At 45.8% G+C, this 22,500-nt stretch overlaps 1 protein-coding gene across 1 annotated transcript in view; it reads right to left on the reverse strand.

Annotated features, from left to right (window-relative positions):
• ttc27 (tetratricopeptide repeat domain 27) overlaps window positions 1-22,500 on the reverse strand; it is a 62,589-nt gene that overhangs the window by 27,420 nt on the left and 12,669 nt on the right. Inside the window, exons 3-9 of the mRNA XM_083544599.1 lie at window positions 18,835-18,964; window positions 18,107-18,247; window positions 17,159-17,261; window positions 13,893-14,057; window positions 13,488-13,624; window positions 12,867-12,979; window positions 10,661-10,727 (exon numbers count right to left, since the gene is read on the reverse strand). Of these exons, the coding sequence (XP_083400725.1) occupies window positions 10,661-10,727; window positions 12,867-12,979; window positions 13,488-13,624; window positions 13,893-14,057; window positions 17,159-17,261; window positions 18,107-18,247; window positions 18,835-18,964 (856 nt within the window). The remainder of the gene's footprint in view (window positions 1-10,660; window positions 10,728-12,866; window positions 12,980-13,487; window positions 13,625-13,892; window positions 14,058-17,158; window positions 17,262-18,106; window positions 18,248-18,834; window positions 18,965-22,500) is intronic.

Raw genomic sequence — 22,500 nt, forward strand, 5'->3', positions numbered from 1 at the left:
CCTGTGTGAAAAAGTGTTTGCCCCCTAAACCTAGTACCTGCTTGGGCCGCCCTCAGCAGCAACAACTGCAGTCAAAAGTGTTTGTGAAAACCTGTTTCAGCGCTGTGGAGGAATTTTGCTCCATTCAACTCTGCAGAATTGTTGTAATTCAGCCACATTGGAGGGTTTTCAGCATAAACCGCATTTTTAAGGTCATGCCACGGCATCTCAATAGGATTTCTTCAGTCATTCAGAGGTGGACTTGCTGGTGTGTTTTGGATCAGAACCCAAGTTCACAACAGCTCAAATTCACAATCAGATGGTCAGACATTCTCCTTCAGGCTTTTTTGGCAAACTGCAGAATTTATGGTTTCATTTATCACAGCAAGTCTTCCAGGTCCTGAAGCAGCAAAACCCCAGACCTTCACACTACCACCACCATATTTTACTGTTTGGATGATTTTCTTTTTCTGAAATGCGGTGTCACTTTACGCCAGACGTAATGGAACACACACCTTCCAAAAAGTTAAACTTTCGTCTCGTCAGTCCACAGAGTATTTTCACAAAAGTCTTGGGACCATCAAGATGTTTTCTGGCAAAACTGAGATGAGCCTTTATGCTCTTTTTGCTCAGCAACCTGGTCTTGGTCTTGGAACCATTTTTGCAGAGTCTCTTTCTTATGTTGGAGTCATGAACACCGACCTACACTGACAAGTGAGACCTGCAGTTCTTTGTATGTTGTTGTGGGGTCTTTTCTGACCTCTGGGATGAGTCGTCGCTGTGCTCTTGGGGTAATTTTGGTCAGCCGGACATTGGAAGGTTCTCCACTGTTCAATGTTTTTGCCATTTGTGATTAATGGCTCTCCCTGTGGTTCTCTGGAGTCCCAAAGCTTTAGAAATGGCTTTAGAACCCCTGGATCTCTGCATGATGTCTGGCTTTTGAGGATCTTTTGGTCTACTTCAATTTGTCAGGCAGGTCCAATTTAAGAGATTTCTTGATTGTGAACAGGTGTGGCAGTAATCAGGCCTGGGTGTGGCGGGAGAAATTCAACCCAGGTGGGATAGTTTTAACAAACACTTTTTCACACAGGGCCATGTAGTTTTGTAGTAGTTTTGTTTTCCCTCAATAATAATAACCTTCATTTAAAAACTGCATGTTGTGTTCACTTTTACTGATATTTATATTAGTTTGATGATCTGAAACATTAAAGTGTGACAAACATGCAAAAAAAAGAAAAGAAAAAGGAAACACTTTCACACCACTGTATACTCCGAATACCCACATTTACTCTGAATACCCACATTTACTCTGAATACCATTACATACACCCAAATGCCCCCGTATACCCCGAATATCATAATATACCCCAAATACCATCATATACCCCCGAATACCCAGATATACTCCAAATACCATCATATACCCCCCGAATGCCCACATATACTCAGAATACCATCATATACACCTGAATTCCAACATATACTCCGAATTCCCACATATACACCCGAATTCCCACATATACACCCAAATACCATCATATACCCCTCAATACCCACATATAATCCGAATACTCAGATACTTCGAATACCCCCGTATACCCGGAATGTCATTATATACACCCAAATACCCCCATAAACCCCGAATACCATCATATACCCCCGAATAATCCCTGTATACCTCAAATACAATCATATACTCACGTATACCATCATATACCCCTGAATACGCATATATACCCTGAAGAAAAATCATATACCCCCAAATTCCCCCCGTATACCCCAAATACCATCATATACCCCCAAATACCATCATATACCCCCAAATACCCCTGTATACATCATATACCCCCAAATACTCACGTATACCATTACATACCCATGAATACGCACATATAACCCGAATACCATCATATACCCCCAAATACCCCTGTATACCCCAAATACCACCATATACCCCCAAATACCCACGTATACCATCATTTACCCACGAATACGCACATATACAATGAAAACCATCATATACCCCCAAATAAAGAGAAGAGAGATGCCAACCTCCGGGCGACAGACACCAAGCAGAGAGACAAGCGGAAGAGTCGCTAAACAGGGACTAAGCGCGGGCGGGTGCGGGTGGAAGACGTGTCGGCCCGGGAGGAAACTCACGGGGGTGGTGGGTGGTTAGTAAAGAGAGAAAGCCTGCCAATCCGCGAGTGAGACAGGCTGACGATAAAGGAGCGTGCCGATCCGGAAGGGACTGCCTGCAAAAGTCAAGAAGGAAAGGCGTCCCGAACCACGAGTGTGTGGGTGAACCCTGGCGTGAGTCCTGGAAAGGAAAGCGCCAGGGGGAAAACAAAAGAAAATAGAGACAGCTCTGCTTGGTGAACTTTTGCCTGTCTATCTTTCTTTCAGTGCGGAACCAGTAAATTTGTTACACCCCTGTATTCCACGAATGACATTATATACTCCATATACCTCCGTATACCCGAATAACACCATATACCCACAAAGCTCCATCGTATACCACCATATACCTCACATATGATTGTATACCCCACATTCCCCCAAATACCACCGTGTACCCCAAACTTTCAACAGCAGGAATTTGTGTTGCTCCAGAATTCCATCACTGAAACACATGTATGGAAGAGGAAACCATCCAGAAAGTTTCTTCACCTCCCTGCCTGATATTCCCAAACTAGATAATGATGAAAGGTTTTCCCCCCAAAATGCCTTTGAAATTTTGAGACAAGAGCCGTTTCCACCCAATAGTGATGGAGAAACCATGACGAATGAGGAAAGACCATGGTGCACAGCCAGGAAGAGAGATCATTAACAATGAGGTAAATGTGTGTGTGTGCGCGCATTTTCCTGGAATATCTCTAAAATGTTCTGCAATGACACACAACATTATTCTGACATGAGAACATTAGCTCATCTGCTCCAAGAACAAAAACCCCAATGCTGGGTTCCTCACAGCTTCTTTGTGATTTTCTGGATTGGGGTGGAAAAAGAGTGAGTGATGAAAGTGATAACAGGAGATCACTTGTGTCAGGAACCTTGCTGTAACTAGATATAGGTTTAAAAAAAAAAACGTTTCCTTCTCTGAAGCTGTTGTGTTCTGCTTGATGTTGAACTGATGCTGAACTGTATGTTGGTGATTAATAAATACTACCAAGCACCAATCAGAACACGTGTAAAACAGAGCCCAAGCTCGACCCTGATTGGTGACTCGCTGTGTGTTTCACTAGTTTTTATCCACAAATAAATAAAAAAGGAACGAATGATTTCATAAAATGTAGTTGAGTAACGCAAGAGGTTTGGGTTTAAAATGTAGTGAAGTTAAAGATACGCAGAAAACCTACTCAACTACAGGATCGAATTACAGTCACTTCCTTACTGTTCATCACTGCTTATAAACGACTAACTGCTGATTGAGATCTGCCTTTTTAATAACGTTCTGCTTTTAGACATTTATCAGACACTCTGAAGATGAAGCTGAACATCTCAAGTCAAGAAGCTTTTATTGTCATTCCAACCATATATAGCAGACACATTACACGGTGAAATAAAACAACGTTCCTCCTAAACCCTCCCATCTTTTTAACAATCCATTTTTATTTGATGTACGAAAGCAGAAAAGAGACAGGAGGAGAAAGCGATCTTCTGCAATTAAGAGCCTTCATTAGAATTCATGCTTTCAAATTTGCACAACAACATTTTTTCTGTTGGAGCCTGAACACTCCAGCAAACACCACACGCAGACCTCCACAGAGCTCTTCACCAACAAGCAGCGTTTCATTCACTGCTCACTCGAAATCTTCTCTCATTCCTCCTCTCCTACTTTCCTTTCTGCAGAGCATACATGCTGGAGCTCCTCATTCTTTTCCCTCAAGGCACAAGCACTGCAGCTTGTTACATCATTAATCAGTTTATCATCAGTGGACCATCTCAGTCTCTGAAGGAGTCGTTCACCTGTGAGTTAATATGAAACTGTGTTCGCACAACATTTCGATCAGCATAGAGGACTTTTTTTATTTATTAAGAATAAGAAGAAGAATGCTTCATGGATCACGTCAGTAAGAAAGAACACCTACTGTTCCATTTTAAATTCTGTTAAAACACATGTTTGGGTTGTTTTTAGACACACACACGGATTCTTCATCAAACTGAAACCGAGAAGGTGGAAGGGAAACCTCGAGACACAACGATCCTCAAACAGACGCTCGTTATTAAAGCCACTGATTATAGCCTCCGCCGCACCGCATGGCAATAACACGCTCCAACACGAAACCCACAGCACGAACATTATTCATCCACCCAGATCCTTCTTCCGGTCTCCGGCCCTGAGGCCTGACCTCCATGTGGTGAAATTAAACTCCTGCTGGTTTAACCACAGGCTCCTGAGGATTGCAGGCTGATTCTAAACACATCCATCACTCCACTGCAGGCTTCACCGTGAGGTACAACAAACAGAACAAAAGTGGTTTTATCAGACGCTCTTCCATCACCAATGCAGGATTCGAGCAGGAATACAATGAAGTGTTGTTTCACAGACACACATATTCAACAAACCACAAACACACCCAATGATCAGTTTTAAATAGGAAGAACTTCAGTGTGCGGTGAAGATCCAACTTCAATACTTTCTCAAATGTGAACCTCACTGCTGTAACAAGTTTCTACAAGAATAGTGTACCTCAGCCCTGAAACTTCAGGGTGTACCTCACCACTGTACCTCAGCCCTGAAACTTCAGGGTGTACCTCACCACTGTACCTCAGCCCTGAAACTTCAGGGTGTACCTCACCACTGTACCTCAGTCCTGAAACTTCATGGTGTATCACACCGCTTTACCTCAGTCCTGAAACTTCAGGGTGTACCTCACCTCTGTACCTCAGTCCTGAAACTTCAGGGTGTACCTCACCGCTGTACCTCAGTCCTGAAACTTCATGGTGTATCACACCGCTGTACCTCAGTCCTGAAACTTCAGGGTGTACCTCACCGCTGTACCTCAGTCCTGAAACTTCATGGTGTATCACACCACTGTACCTCAGCCCTGAAACTTCAGGGTGTACCTCACCGCTGTACCTCAGTCCTGAAACTTCATGGTGTACCTCACCACTGTACCTCAGCCCTGAAACTTTAGGGTGTACCTCACCACTGTACCTCAGACCTGAAACTTCAGGGTGTACCTCACCACTGTACCTAAGTCCTGAAACTTCATGGTGTATCACACCGCTGTACCTCAGTCCTGTAACTTCATGGTGTACCTCACCGCTGTAACTGCATAGTGTACCTCACCTCTGTAATTTGATGGTGTACCTCCCTGCTGTAACCTCGCTGTAGCCTGGTGTACCTCACCTCTGTAACTTGGTGTACCTCACCACTGTACCTCACCTCTGTAACTTGATGGTGTACCTCACCACTGTACCTCAGTCCTGTATCTTGGTGTACACAGACGGGGCTGAGGAACATAAGGTCCAGCCTTAACCTTCTTGTAATAAGTGGTAGCTCATGCTGCTATAACTTAGTGTTTCAGAAAATAAACCTCTGATCAGAAGGTCATGATTTTAAATCCCATCAAGCAAGCGGTCACTGTTGGGCTCTTGAGCAAGGCCCCAAAAAAAAAAAAAGAAAAAAGAAAAAAAAGAAAAAAAGAAAAAAAAAGGAAAGTAATGGTAAGTGGATGAAAGAATATGGGTTTATGAGTTTCCTCCCTGGAAAACTCTTCAGTGTGTATTAGTAAAAGTAATGAACTAAGTAGCTCGGTACACATGATTATACTATATTATAAAAGGGTCTGTCTTTTGTCTGCTCCAGCAGCTCTTAGAAATGTTGTTCAGAACCAATTTCTCTGGAACTACAGTTAAGGCCAAGACACGTATGCGTTCCAGAGAAGGTTATCACCAGATTCCAAGACGGTCTGAAAATCCCATTTGAGAAGAAAATGTTTAGGACAGAATCGAGCCGATTACAACCCGAAGCTGCCACTTCAGACTCTGTGTCTCGTGTGACGTCGCACCACAAAGTCGATATGACACTGAGATCTTCCCTTCAGCCATGTGTGTGGAGGAGAGAATAAGAGTGAGTTGTAGTGAGACAGTAATTTGTCTCGAGTCGCTGTTGCTGGTGATCAGACTGGAGCTGACAGGCAGGGGGAAAGACTTTATAAAGAGGTGCAGGAAAGACACAGAGTGAATCATCACAACACAACAAATCCCAGACACGTCTCCCACCATCCGTCTTCTCTCTCTGCTGCGGGTCAGTGGTGATTTGAGTTGCCTTACTGCTCACATCTTGAGAGTTTTTTTATTACTTTAGAGAAGAAATGTTAATAAACTGAGCCACTGCACTGAGACGTTGTTGGATATGAATCTATTTCGAGCAGTACAGGATGAAGGGAAAGTGTCTGGAGAACACATCAGGTCTGAAAGCTTGGCGCTCGAGGTCTTCAGGAGATTTACAGTCAGACGGCCGCGTAAATGCCGCAGCTATAAATTCACCTCGACTGCTGAGCAGTTTTCACTAAATAGATTTTAGATGTGAAGTGGAGACCGCACTGAGCTCTGGCTGTGGAAATCATGGTGACATGGGGCTCCACAATGCTGAGCAGGTGCAGGAGATACCACACTGTAGCACGGCGCAGCACACAGCGCAACCTCAGTCCATTCAACACCCAGTCACAGGGCCAGAAACAGATCAGCTCCAGTCCCACTGATGACTTCCACAGGATACAATGATACAACGATCACGACTATCACAACCTCTACAACCATCGCAACTTCACAACCATCGCAAACTTCACAACTATCACAACCTCTACAACCATCGCAACTTCACAACCATTGCAAACTTCACAACCATTGCAAACTTCACAACTATCACAACCTCTACAACTATCGCAAACTTCACAACCATCACAACCTCCACAACCATCACAACCTCCACAACCATCGCAAACTTCACAACCATCACAACCTCCACAACCATCACAACCTCCACAACCATCACAAACTTCACAATCATCAGAATCTCCACAACCATCAGAACCATCGCAACCTCCACAACCATCACAAATATTGCAAATTTCACAACCATCACAAACCCCACAACCATCAGAACCATCGCAAACTTCACAACCATCATTACAATAAAAGTTCCTTAATTCCAAAATAAAATAAAATACTGATGTTCGCTGGACAACCGTGTGACAACCATCTAACCAGCCTGCAGATTCACGAATCCACATGTAGGCTGGGAAGATGCCTGCTCACAAGATCAACCAAGACACTTTCATTTTGAAGTGGTGCACATCATCTGATCTTCAGAATATTGACAAAAAAAAACCTGGTACAGTGCAGGTGTGAGAGACACAAGGTAAAGGAACCATCGATCGATCAAGAACCAAACACAACATCTCTCTGTAGCGTGAAGGAAAGACCTCCTCTTCTGGGTACAGCAGATCTCCTGACAGGAACAGAACTCTCACACAAACTCTCACACAATTATTATTCAATGCTTTTGAAGCTCAGGTGGAATTAGATCTTCTCTGGAATCAGTAATCTGTTGCTATTTCACCAACACAAGTACACATCTGCACCTTCTGGAACAAAAGAAGACGTCACGTTCCAGGTTACTACACAATAGCACAAAAAAGAGGAGTGAGAATGACGGGGACAGAAGAGGGGGAGATGGATGGAGGGAGAGATGGATGAAGACAGGAGAAGAAAGTTGGATGGATGGATGGATGGATGGATGGATTAAATAAAGGAGACATGAGGAGAGGGAAAGCTGAATGGATAGATGAATAAAGGATAGATGGCTAGATGGATGGATGGATGGATGAAGAGAATGGTGAAGACAGAAGGAGTTCCAGAAACTTCAGGTCATGATGTTTACAGTCTGATGTTTGTGTTTTCTCAATAACGTGATGTAACCAGTCATGACTAAAGGGTTTGTTCCAGAAAAATATCCAACGCCATGGAGGTGTTTCTTCACAGGCCATGCCCCTTTCAGATCATTCTAGATCATGTCATTGAGTTCCACCTCAGACCCTCAGTGATGGAGTTTTACAGAGGTTCGAATTGGGCTAAGGAGCATGTGCTCAACCAAAAGCTTACAAAAAAGATGGATGAAACCGGATCAGAGCAAAGTGCCTGGCACCCTCACCCCATCATGGACTGAGGAGAAACCTTCCATCATCATTACCATGGTCCAGTGAAACACCCATTTCCATGGTCATTACAAAAAAACAAGGGAATCTTCCCTACGTTATGGCAATGAGCTCAGATCAGAAATCATGGAGAACTCCAGCTGTTTCACATCTCCTCTACGATTAGTTACAGAAGGCCTCCAGCAGTGCTCCGCCCATTGGCCAGTGATCGTCACTGACGTCAACGTGAAGATCATCATCAGGGGAATCACGAGCACGGATACATCCAAACAAACACGGTGCTGGGTCTTGAGGATGACACCATCTAACACCTCACCGTGGTATAGAACGTACATCTCTTCAGGAGAACCTGAGGAAATAAAACGCTGGGCGATCTAACCTGAGGAACCACCACACCCACCATGAAACCTCCCTCACACAGACACGGGAAAGCGCTGCTGGAGCAGATCTCCAGGATGGAGGAAGTGAACGCCATCTAGGTGGTTCACACGATGACATGATGGTAGCTGAGAGAGTGAGGTGTCACTGGAATGGAGTAAGAAGGTCACGTTTCTGAGGAATGTCAAGGAAACAAAAGTAGGACAAAAATAAACTGTGGATACACAAGAAGAGTTTCAGTGGAAAATTCTGAACTTTCAAAAGTAGTAAAAGCAAAAAAAAGGCCAGGATCGGGATCTGATCCAGGGAGAAGTTCCACCTCACCCACAAAGATCAGCTCCTCCTTCTTACACTGATGTCCTACCTACAGAAGATTAATGTAGGTTAATCCGTCCTTATCTTCTCTTTTTATCTCATCATTTTAACTCAACTGATCAAATCTCTATCACCTCTCATCTTCTCACCACATTTCATCTAGTCTGGATGGATTTGTAAATATTTAAGGGTTTTTTTGTGGAAGAGAACTTCATGGCAGGTAGGAACTAAAGTTGGAACCCCAGGCACATCAGCCCACATGCTCAACCTAAATTGTGGAGATGATCGTAGAAAATAACATGCGTGAATGTAACTCTGGTTCTCTGTTGCTCTGATGATCAGAAGAGCATCTCTGGAAGAACATGAAGTGGTTTTCTAAACCTGGAGACCTTCACTGTAGGATGCAACTCCAGACATTTGCAGAAGCTCTGGCGGTTACCATGGCAACCTCTGGACATAGTTTCTTTTTTCTGAGATGGTGTCTGTGGGGTTTTTTGGTGAAAACATCTTATCAGACCCTGCGTTTCCTGAGAACTCGTCATCGCTGGTAAATCCTTCTTTTTTTTTTCTCTCTTTGGGTGGGGGGGTGGGGGGATTCCAGACGAGTGGGGGAGAAGCGTCTGTCTTTCCAGACAAACACAAACGTAGAAAGAAAGGTAGACCTGAAGATAAAGCAGCATCACCAGACAGGGCTTCATGAGACCTACGCCCACCTACCAGGTTACAGAACCCTGCTAAGGACACACGTGCGTGCACACGCACACACACACACACACACACACACACACACACACACACACACACACACACACACACACAGACAGGAAATGAGTTCTGGCAGGAAGTCAAGAGCTCAAGGTTTTCACTGGGCCAAGATTCGCCGCCAAGTATGAGCTCCTCTCACACACACAGAATTAGAGCTCGACATGACCAGGTTTCCTGCTCTGAAGAATGTGAAGAACGATTACTGAATGCAAATGGATTCAGAAAGCATGGAGACAACGAGGCAGAGATCCAGGAATCAATTACAGGAACGAGAAGAACAACAACAAGGTCAAGGAGAAACATTAGTAATTTCATTTATATTAAACCCTCAGCTGCAGGAGGAACCTTTTAGGAACCTTTGATCGTCTGGAAGTGATCAGTAGTGTGTGTGTGCTTTTTCCTACAGATGAACCCATGTAAAGTCTACCAGGAAGATAAGTAAACATAAGCCCTTCTTAGGCTCTTCTACTAGAGCTTCTTGAGCCGTGTCCACCTGAATCCTGAAAGATCTGAAGATTGGGTTGAAATGTGTGAAAATGCTTTTCCATTCCTGGGCTGTACAAGCTAGCGTAGATACCTTCACTTCAAGTCATGAAGCTTTTAGTCATTTCAACCATAAATATCTGACGCAGTGCACAGTGACGAGACAACGTTTCTCCAGAACCCTGGTGCTACAACAACACCACAAAACACCACAACACACGTTACTACAGGTACAAGTCGTTACTATGGAAACGGTGAAGCAACAGAACGAGCGCGTTAGTTATAATAAACCTGTCCGGATCAATTAACACATGCTGACCAATCAGAGCGCAGAATCAGTCGTCAATCATTAAAAACGACGTGACATTAGAAAAAAAGGGCGGGGCTTCAGGTGACTCTACTATTGCAGTTATATGCGTCTGTTAATGATTCCAGATTCTCACGCTGATCGAGTCACGTGCCTTTTTTATCAGCAAGAAAAGTCAAAACCAAACACGTGGCACACGTGAAAGGTGGTGTTTTATATGCGAGTGGTGTTCTTCACTTAGTGATCCGTCGTGGGCGAGGCTTACCGTGGTGAAGGCCAGGAGCTCCTCATCGTTCAGCTTGTGGACCGGATTGTTCTTCTGGAAGTCGGTGCTGTAGGATCAGAGAAGATACAGAATACTATGTTAGAGGAACAATAAAGAGTGAAGATCCTCCTGTCACTCACTGATTTCTACAACTGTTCCAACAAAACACCAGAATAATTTCCATCAACACTTCCTCCACCTCCAACACCTTCTACACCTCCAACACTTCATCCACCTTCTACACCTCCAACACTTCCTCCACCTTCTACACCTCCAACACTTCCTCCACCTTCTAAACCTCCAACACGTCCTCCACCTCCAACACTTCATCCACCTTCTACACCTCCAACACTTCCTCCACCTTCTACACCTCCAACACTTCCTCCACCTTCTAAACCTCCAACACGTCCTCCACCTCCAACACTTCATCCACCTTCTACACCTCCAACACTTCCTCCACCTTCTACACCTCCAACACTTCCTCCACCTTCTACACCTCCAACACTTCATCCACCTTCTACACCTCCAACACTTCATCCACCTTCTACACCTCCAACACTTCCTCCACCTCCTTCATCCACCTTCTACACCTCCAACACTTCCTCCACCTTCTACACCTCCAACACTTCCTCCACCTTCTACACCTCCAACACTTCCTCCACCTTCTACACCTCCAACACTTCATCCACCTTCTACACCTCCAACACTTCATCCACCTTCTACACTTCCAACACTTCCCCCACCTTCTACACCTCCAACACGTCCTCCACCTCCAACACGTCCTCCACCTCCAACACGTCCTCCAACACTTCATCCACCTTCTACACTTCCAACACTTTCCCCACCTTCTACACCTCCAACACTTCATCCACCTTCTACACCTCCAACACGTTCTCCACCTCCAACATGTCCTCCACCTCCAACACTTCATCCACCTTCTACACCTCCAACACTTCATCCACCTTCTACACCTCCAACACTTCATCCACCTTCTACACCCCAAACACTTCATCCACCTTCTACACCCCAAACACTTCATCCACCTTCTACACCCCAAACACTTCATCCACCTTCTACACCCCAAACACTTCATCCACCTTCTACACCCCAAACACTTCCTCCGCCTCCAACACGTCCTCCGCCTCCAACACGTCCTCCGCCTCCAACACGTCCTCCGCCTCCAACACGTCCTCCGCCTCCAACACGTCCTCCGCCTCCAACACGTCCTCCGCCTCCAACACGTCCTCCGCCTCCTACACTTCCTCCAACTCCTACACTTCCTCCAACTCCTACACTTCCTCCAACTCCTACACTTCCTCCAACTCCTACACTTCCTCCACTTCCTCCACCTCCTACACTTCATCCACCTCCTACACTTCATCCACCTCCTCCACCTCCAACACCTCCTCCGCCTCCAACACCTCCTCCGCCTCCAACGCTTCCTCCGCCTCCAACGCTTCCTCCGCCTCCAACGCTTCCTCCACCTCCAACGCTTCCTCCACCTCCAACGCTTCCTCCACCTCCAACGCTTCCTCCAACGCTTCCTCCAACGCTTCCTCCACCTCCAACGCTTCCTCCACCTCCAACGCTTCCTCCACCTCCAACGCTTCCTCCACCTCCAACGCTTCCTCCACCTTCTACACTTCCTCCACCTTCTACACTTCCTCCACCTTCTACACTTCCTCCACCTTCTACACCTCCAACACTTCCTACACCTCCTCCACCTCCAACACTTCCTACACCTCCTCCACCTCCAACACTTCCTACACCTCCTCCACCTCCAACACTTCCTACACCTCCTCCACCTCCAACACTTCCTCCACACACCTCGTGAGAGGGACGAGGGGCAGAAAGAGGGGAAGGACAAGAGAAAATAAAAGAATGAGGGAAAAAAACACGAAAAAGTGAAAGAAAAAGGAAAAAGTAATAAAAGATCAAATGAAAGGAAGAACTAGGACATGAAAAGGTGAGGGAAAGAATAAGAGAAGAGCAGAAAAGGGAAAATAAAAGGATGAGAGAAAAAGTAAGAGGGGAAGTCAGATTTCTGTTTGCCCACGTGATATTTACCATCCTGATGAGTAACCATGGAGCAAGCGGAAATGTGTGTGTGCATGTGTGTGTGTGTGTGTGTGTGAGACGTAGAAGGTGACATGATGGAGATGATGATGATGATGATGATGATGATGATGATGATGAAGATACTCACCACACCCCCAGGATAAGCGCCTGCTCCTCAGCACTGAGCTCAGGGAGTTGGTGATCTGACGGTGCAGCCAGATTTATCTGGTTCAGTACTGTATCATCATTCAGCTGATGGTCCTACACACACACACACACACACACACACACACACACACACCTGAAGACTTTGTAGAAGACATGCCAGCAACACGATTCAACCTTGTGACATCAGGACGGTTGCTAGGTAACAGGAAATATCGATCGTCCATGAGATCATTGTGTGATTTCCTAACTCCAAATAAATCATCTTCAAGATTTCATTCTCACATTATCTCGAACTCCTCCAATCTGATCTTCTCTGATGGAATGTTTCTAGACCAGAACCTCAGTAAGACAGTGTTTCTGTTCTTGTCTACAACCAAAAACCTTTAAGAAGTGCTTCAGAAGTTCCTTTCAGAAAGAACATGAGAGGAAGCGCATAGATTCCTGCTCCACATGAACCCCTCAGTGTGGGCTTCTGCACTGAGCCCTTAAGCAAATTCCACCCCCTGGTGGAAGTGGTGATAATTACACCATGTTTGAGGACATGGATATGTGTGTGTGTGTGTGTGTGTGTGTGTGTGTGTGTGTTTCAGGGTGTCATTACTTTAGGCAGGAGGCTTGTGGGGGTCGGTGGTAGAGACAACTCGCTGTCCGGGATGAAGGACTCGTCTTTCCTCTTAACATCCAGAATGAGCTGAGCGAGGAAATTCTGCTGAAATCGAGTTCTCTTCCCAAGAGCACCTGAAACACATCACCTTCATCATCAATCATCACCACCACCATTATAATAATAATTTCTCTCATCATCAGCACCACAATCACCATCATTAAAAGCATTACTTTTATCTCCATCATCACCACCACCAACATCAGCACCACCACCGCCTTCATCATCATCATTTCTCTCATCATCACCACCACTACCCCATCAACACTATCACCATAATCACCACCACCACCATCACAACCACCTTCATAATCCTCACAGTGGTCTTTTTACCCCATGTACCTGTCATGTTGATGTGGAGTCCTGAGAGGTCCTGAGCTTTCTGTAGATGTTCTTTAGCTCTGTGGTACTCATAGTAGCTCAGGAACGTGTAGCTGCACTCCAGGTGGAACATCATGGCCAGGGTTCTGCGTGTCTTCCCGCTCAGAAGGTCCTCCAGCTTACACACTGCAGATAAACCCAGGAGAGATCACACGAGAGTGAAGATACAGCATTTATCATGATGAACACATTTACACATCACAGATCATAAACCCTTACAGAAGAACACCAGCATCTACTTCATCCCATTACTGACCAGTCGAGCTGATCTACCCCACGCCCAAAGTATCAGGACACCTGAATGTGGTTCTTCACCAAAAAGTTGGAGACACACAATTGTGTAGGACGTCTTTGGCATGAAATTTTGCCTTCACTTGAACTACAAGACCCAAACGTGTGTTCCAGCATGACAATACCCCTGTGCACAAAACCAGCTCCAGGAAGATCTGCTTTCCATGGATTGGAGTGGAAGATCTCCTGCTATAGAGCTGCAACCCTATTAAACACCATCAGGATGAATGTGAACACTGATGGCACCCCAGGAACCTCCTCACCTCCTCACCTTCATCTGTATCTGACTTTACTTGTGACTGACTGAATCTTCACAAAATCCAGTGGAACATCTGGCTGAAGGCCATACTGCATATGAAACACTGTAGAAACAGTGTATATTTATATTAACAGCAGCTTTTTTGCAACTTAACAAGTTAATTTTTTAAACCTCGATCTGTCCAAGTCAGCTTTTTGATTCTGTGTGTACGAGAGTGAGAGTAAGAGTGTGTGTGTGTGTGTGTGTCTGTACGTGAGTAATAGAGTGTGTGTGTACGTGAGTGAGAGTGTGTGTGTGTGTGTGTGCGCGTGCGTACGTGAGTAATAGAGTGTGTGTGTGTACGTGAGTGAGTGAGTGTGTGTGTGTACGTGAGTAATAGAGTGTGTGTGTGTGTGTGTGTGTGTGCGCGTGCGTACGTGAGTAATAGAGTGTGTGTGTGTGTACGTGAGTGAGAGTGTGTGTGTGTGTGTGTGTGTGTGCGTCTATGTGAGTGAGTGTGTGTTTGCATGCATGTATGTGAGAGTGAGTGTGTGTGTGCGTGTGCGTGTGCGTGTGCATTTTTATAGTGTGTGTGTATTTATAGATGATTGAGGCCAATGTGCTCATTGGAACCTTCAACACTGCTCCAGATCTGTGCCTCGATATAATCCTGTCTCGGAGGTCTACAGACGATTCATGGTTTGGTTTGTGCTCTGACATGCACTGTAACTGTGGGACCTTCTATAGATCAGGTGTGTGTGCATCTCCAAATCATGTCCACTCAACTGAATTTACCACAGGTGGACTCCAATCAAGTTGTAGAAACATCTCAATGATGATCAGTGGAAACAGGATGCACCTGAGCTCACTTTGGTGTGTCATGACGAAGGCTGTACATCTATCTACGAGTCGTGTTTAGTGTGTCAGCGAAGAACACGGATGTACAGCGTCAACCAGCAGCAGAAACAAGTGTGTCCCCCAAAGTCCTCCAAAGCCTGAGAGCATTTTATACTCAACACAACAAAGAAAACTGTAACCTGGAAGTGGAGTTTGTGTGGGATGGAGGTACCACAGTGATGCACGTGTGAAGGTGGAACATCAGCACGGGGAGAAAAACTCTATAATCCTCATCACGTGTAAAAGGTGTAGTTTAATGGTGTTATTGTGTAAACTGTGTGTTTGTAACTTCAGGAAAGTCACACTGGATCTGTTCTGTCGTTACACGTGAGCATCAAGGTCACGTGAGCACCAGGTCACTCACGACATCGTGATGATTTAATTAAACTGCTGTGAACAAACACTAAATCTAAACACAGCAAATAACAGCAGCAGTAAACGAGTGAAGTTTTACTCCGTTCTGGTTTTCAGTGAATGTTTATGTATTTTTACACCAATGAATATTTATTGATTTATTTATTTTTGTAATCAGACCTGTTTCTCCGTTTCCTCTTTTTATATCATTCGTCTATTAAACAGTAACTTCTGTTTTTAAACGTGAGTTGCTGCGACTTTACTACGTTCACACGCCTGTTTTCAGTGTTTGTATATTTAATTTATGCAAATATCATTTAAATATTATACAAGAATAAATTAATTATATATTCTAAACGTTTATTCACAAATGTACAAAATGTCTATTCTTTAAACAAATATTGTTAAAACAATGTATTATTTTATATAGATTTTTTTTTAAGCAGGTCAATTATCATTAAAATCAATAACATGTTGATTTACACAAATTGCTTCACCTTTTATACTCAAATGTTTTTTATAGAAAGAAAAAAGCAGCATGAGCAGAAATCCACATTCACTCATCACCGAGCAGCACCACGAGCTTCACAACGTCTCAATCTGAGAGAAACTCAATGTGACTTCTGCATGTTTAAGTCCACTTTTATATATAAATACTCTGAATTAGGGTTTTATATTGTTATAATAAGTAAAAGCATAAGCAATTTAAAATTATATAGATTTTATCAGATTAATAAAAAAAATTATAAATTAATTAATTGTAATTATCTAAATAATCGTTAGTTGCAGCCCAAATTGTAACATAACAAAATGTGGAAAAAGTGAAGCGCTGTAAATACTTTCCAAATACACAGTACGTGTGTGTGTGTGTGTGTGTGTGTGTGTGTGTGTGTGTGTGTGTGTGTATTTATATAGAGAGGTGTGTGTGTGTGTGTGTGTGTGTGTGTGTATTTATATAGAGAGGTGTGTGTATGTGTGTGTGTGTGTGTGTGTGTGTGTGTGTGTGTGTGTATTTATATAGAGAGGTGTGTGTATGTGTGTGTGTGTGTGTGTATTTATATAGAGAGGTGTGTGTATGTGTGTGTGTGTGTGTGTGTGTGTGTGTATTTATATAGAGAGGTGTGTGTGCATTTGTGTGTGTGTTTATATAGAGAGGTGTGTGTATGTGTGTGTGTGTGTGTGTGTGTGTGTGTGTGTGTGTGTGTATTTACATAGAGAGGTGTGTGTGTGCATTTGTTTATGTATTTATATAGAGAGGTGTGTGTGCATTTGTGTGTGTGTTTATATAGAGAGGTGTGTGTATGTGTGTGTGTGTGTGTGTGTGTGTATTTACATAGAGAGGTGTGTGTGTGCATTTGTTTATGTATTTATATAGAGAGGTGTGTGTGTGTTTGTGTATGTATTTATATAGAGCTGTGTGTGTGTGTGTGTGTGTGTATATTCTTGCCTTTCTCCACACTGCTCTTTGCCAGACTGTAGAGTTGGGGTGATTTTTCCTCCAGGACTTGCTGATGCAACGCCACATACCTTAGTGTCCACCAGGGGAGCAGCTACACACACACACACACACACACACACACACACACACACACACACACACTGTTCACCACAACAACAAAAGTGTAAGTGTTTGGTTGTGAACCTGATTGTTATCAGCTCCTGTGTGTTTGTGTGTGTGTGTGTGTGTGTGTGTGTGTGTGTGTGTGTGTGATAACAGTGTCCTTCCTCATATACGCCTCCTGTTTATCAGTATCAATCACCCAATTATTCAATTAAACAAAATAATTGACATGAACTATTACTGTAACTAATTAACTGATGTAACGACTCAGACTGCACAGAGCTTCTCAAATACAGAGATGATCCTTTACCTCCTTTCACTCAACCTCTCTATCACTCTCCTGTTCTTCTCCTGTCATCTTTTCTTCATTTTTCCCCTTTTTGTCTCTTCAGTCTTCCATTTCAGCCATGATCTCTCTCTCTCTCTCTCTCTCTCTCTCTCTCTCTCTCCCCCCCCATTTTCTTCTCTTTCTCACTGCTAACTTTATTTCATTTCATTCTCTCCTTTCTTCTTTTGTAACACTTTATTTGTTTCCACTTTGTTTAATCTCTTTCTCATCTCCTCTTCACTACACACATACATTTCTTTCCTTCCTTTCTTTTCCTCTTTGCATTTTTCACACAATTTTCCTTCATTCCATTTCTTTTCTCTTCTTTATATATTTTTTGAAGGTCAGAAGGATGAAGGTCAGTAGGACGGAGGTCAGAAAGACGGAGGTGGGAAGGAGGACGGTCAGTAGGGAGAAGGTCAGAAGGAAGGAGGTCAGTAGGATGGAGGTCAGGAGGATGAAGGTCAGTAGGATGGAGGTAAGAAGGATGAAGGTCAGTCTCTCACCTGCAGGTTGTCCATCTTCTCAGCGCAGGAGACCAGCAGCACTCGAGCCACCAGCAGGAGGAGAGGGTTAGAGAGCAAACTGTATACACTCTCACCATCTAATACCAGACTGGAGAGCAGAACAGACGTCACAGCACCAGCCTACACACACACACACACACACACACACACACACACACACTAACACTAACACTTTGACTATCGAACATTAAGAACCTGTTGACACTCATAACCACCCACCTTCACAGACTGTTCAGTACACACACACACACACACACACACACACACACACACACACACACACACACACACACACACACACACACACACACACACACACAGAGAGAGAGAGAGAGAGAGAGAGAGAGAGAGAGAGAAGAGAGAGAGAGAGAGAGAGGGGGGGGGGGGGGGGGGAGGGAGAGGGAGAGAGACAGTAAGAGAAGGAGAGAGAGAGAGGGGGGGGGGAGAGGGAGAGAGACAGTAAGAGAAGGAGAGAGAGAGAGAGAGAGAGAGAGAGAGAAGGAAAGAGAGAGAGAGAGAGAGAGAGAGAGAGAGAGAGAGAGAGGGGGGGGGGAAGGGGGAGAGAGACAGTAAGAGAAGGAGGGAGAGAGAGAGAGAGAGAGAAGGAAAGAGAGAGAGAAAGAGAGAGAGAGAGAGAGAGAGAGAGAGAGAAGGAAAGAGAGAGAGAGAGAAAGAGAGAGAGAGAGAAAGAGCTTGTGTGTTTGCACCTCTTTATGTTTGTCCAGCAGAGCCGCAGGGAGGAAGTCAGAGACGTGGAGGACAAAAGGAGGACCGGTCCAATTAGACTGGACAAACAGATGCAGGCATGAAACTGCTAACGCTAACATAGCTAACTCCCTACACAGAGAGAGGGGGGGGGGGAAGAGAGAGAGAGAGGGGGGGGGGGAAGAGAGAGAGAGGGGGGGAATAGAGAGAGAGAGAGGGAGAGAGAGAGAGAGAGAGAGAGATGGGGGGAGGGAAATAGAGAGACAGAGAGAGAGAAAATGATAAATGAATGTATTTTATAAATATCATCAAACAGGGAATCATCACAACCAATACACAAAAATCCCAATGTGGTGAAATCCAGTTATCTTTGGTCGAGGAAAAATGTACAGATAATATGACGAGATAATAATCTGACACAAATATAGAAATAAAGTACAAAACATTCAGATCAGTAAGATGTGGAGGAAAAACAATCACAACGAGACAAATATTGTGTAGATGTTTAAATATTAATGGCATGGACTGTGTTTCTTTGTTTTTGTTTTTTTTAAACCAGACAAAGAAACGTCTAAAAATAGTGTAAAAACTTCATTTTCATTTCTTTTTTTTTTTACATTTCCTTCAGCTTCTCCCATTTGGAGTCTCCACAGCGGATCATCCGTCTCCATACCCCCCTGTCCTCTACTTCTGCCTCTTTCACACCAACTACCTGCATGTCTTCCCTCACCACATCCATAAACCTCCTCCTTGGTCTTCCTCTTTTCCTCCTTCCCTAACATCTTCATACTTTATTTAAAAGGCTGGATCTCTGTCTCAGGGTCTGAGTCTGTGTCCAACACCAGTAAAGACACACAGACACCGGGATACCGAGGCAGACACCGGGATACCGAGGCAGACACCGGGATACCGAGGCAGACACCGGGATACCGAGGCAGACACCGGGATACCGAGGCAGACACCGGGATACCGAGGCAGACACACAGACACCGAGATACAAAGACAGACACACAGACACAGAGATACCGAGATACTGACACAGACACCGGGATACCAAGATACTGAGACAGACACCCAGACACCGGGATACTGAGACAGACACCCAGACACCGGGATACTGAGACAGACACCCAGACACCGGGATACTGAGACAGACACCCAGACACCGGGATACTGAGACAGACACCCAGACACCCAGACACCGGGATACTGAGACAGACACCCAGACACCGAGATACTGAGACAGACACCCAGACACCGAGATACTGAGACAGACACACAGACACCCAGACACCGAGATACTGAAACAGACACCCAGACACCGAGATACTGAAACAGACACACAGACACCGAGATACTGAAACAGACACACAGACACCGAGATACTGAGACAGACACACAGGCACCGGGATACTGAGACAGACACACAGACACCCAGACACCGAGATACTGAGACAGACACCCAGACACCGGGATACTGAGACAGACACCCAGACACCCAGACACCGGGATACTGAGACAGACACACAGACACCGGCATACTGAGACAGACACCCAGACACCCAGACACCGGGATACTGAGACAGACACCCAGACACCGGGATACTGAGACCTACACACAGACACCCAGACACCGGGATACTGAGACAGACACCCAGACACCGGGATACTGAGACAGACACCCAGACACCGGGATACTGAGACAGACACCCAGACACCGGGATACTGAGACAGACACCCAGACACCGGGATACTGAGACAGACACCCAGACACCGGGATACTGAGACAGACACCCAGACACCGGGATACTGAGACAGACACCCAGACACCGGGATACTGAGACAGACACCCAGACACCGGGATACTGAGACAGACACCCAGACACCGGGATACTGAGACAGACACCCAGACACCGGGATACTGAGACAGACACCCAGACACCGGGATACTGAGACAGACACCCAGACACCGAGATACTGAGACAGACACCCAGACACCGAGATACTGAGACAGACACCCAGACACCGAGATACTGAGACAGACACCCAGGCACCGGGATACTGAGACAGACACCCAGACACCGGGATACTGAGACAGACACCCAGACACCGGGATACTGAGACAGACACCCAGACACCGGGATACTGAGACAGACACCCAGACACCGGGATACCGAGATACTGACACAGACACCCAGACACCGGGATACTGAGACAGACACCCATACACCGGGATACTGAGACAGACACCCAGACACCGGGATACTGAGACAGACACCCAGACACCGGGATACTGAGACAGACACCCAGACACCGGGATACTGAGACAGACACCCAGACACCGGGATACTGAGACAGACACTCAGACACCGGGATACTGAGACAGACACCCAGACACCGGGATACTGAGACAGACACCCAGACACCGGGATACTGAGACAGACACCCAGACACCGGGATACTGAGTCAGACACCCAGACACCGGGATACTGAAACAAACACCCAGACACCGGGATACTGAGACAGACACCCAGACACCCAGACACCGGGATACTGAGACAGACACCCAGACACCGGGATACTGAGACAGACACACAGACACCGAGATACAGAGACAGACACCCAGACACTGAGACAGACACCCAGACACCGAGATACTGAGACAGACACCCAGACACCGAGATACTGAGACAGACACCCAGACACCGAGATACTGAGACAGACACCCAGACACCGGGATACTGAGACAGACACCCAGACACCCAGACACCCAGACACCGAGATACTGAGACAGACACACAGGCACCGGGATACTGAGACAGACACACAGACACCGGGATACTGAGACAGACACCCAGACACCCAGACACCCAGACACCGAGACACCGAGACAGACACACAGGCACCGGGATACCGAGACAGACACACAGACACCCAGACACCGAGATACTGAGACCTACACACAGACACCCAGACACCGAGATACTGAGACAGACACCCAGACACCGGGATACTGAGACAGACACCCAGACACCGGGATACTGAGACAGACACCCAGACACCGGGATACTGAGACAGACACCCAGACACCGGGATACTGAGACCTACACACAGACACACAGACACCGGGATACTGAGACAGACACCCAGACACCGGGATACTGAGACAGACACCCAGACACCCAGGCACCGGGATACTGAGACAGACACCCAGGCACCGGGATACTGAGACAGACACCCAGACACCGGGATACTGAGACAGACACCCAGACAGCGGGATACTGAGACAGACACCCAGACAGCGGGATACTGAGACAGACACCCAGACAGCGGGATACTGAGACAGACACCCAGACAGCGGGATACTGAGACAGACACCCAGACAGCGGGATACTGAGACAGACACCCAGACAGCGGGATACTGAGACAGACACCCAGACAGCGGGATACTGAGACAGACACCCAGACAGCGGGATACTGAGACAGACACCCAGACAGCGGGATACTGAGACAGACACCCAGACAGCGGGATACTGAGACAGACACCCAGACAGCGGGATACTGAGACAGACACCCAGACAGCGGGATACTGAGACAGACACCCAGACAGCGGGATACTGAGACAGACACCCAGACAGCGGGATACTGAGACAGACACCCAGACACCC

Source organism: Silurus aristotelis (assembly GCF_946808225.1).
Source record: "Silurus aristotelis genome assembly, chromosome: 6".
NCBI lineage: Eukaryota > Metazoa > Chordata > Actinopteri > Siluriformes > Siluridae > Silurus > Silurus aristotelis.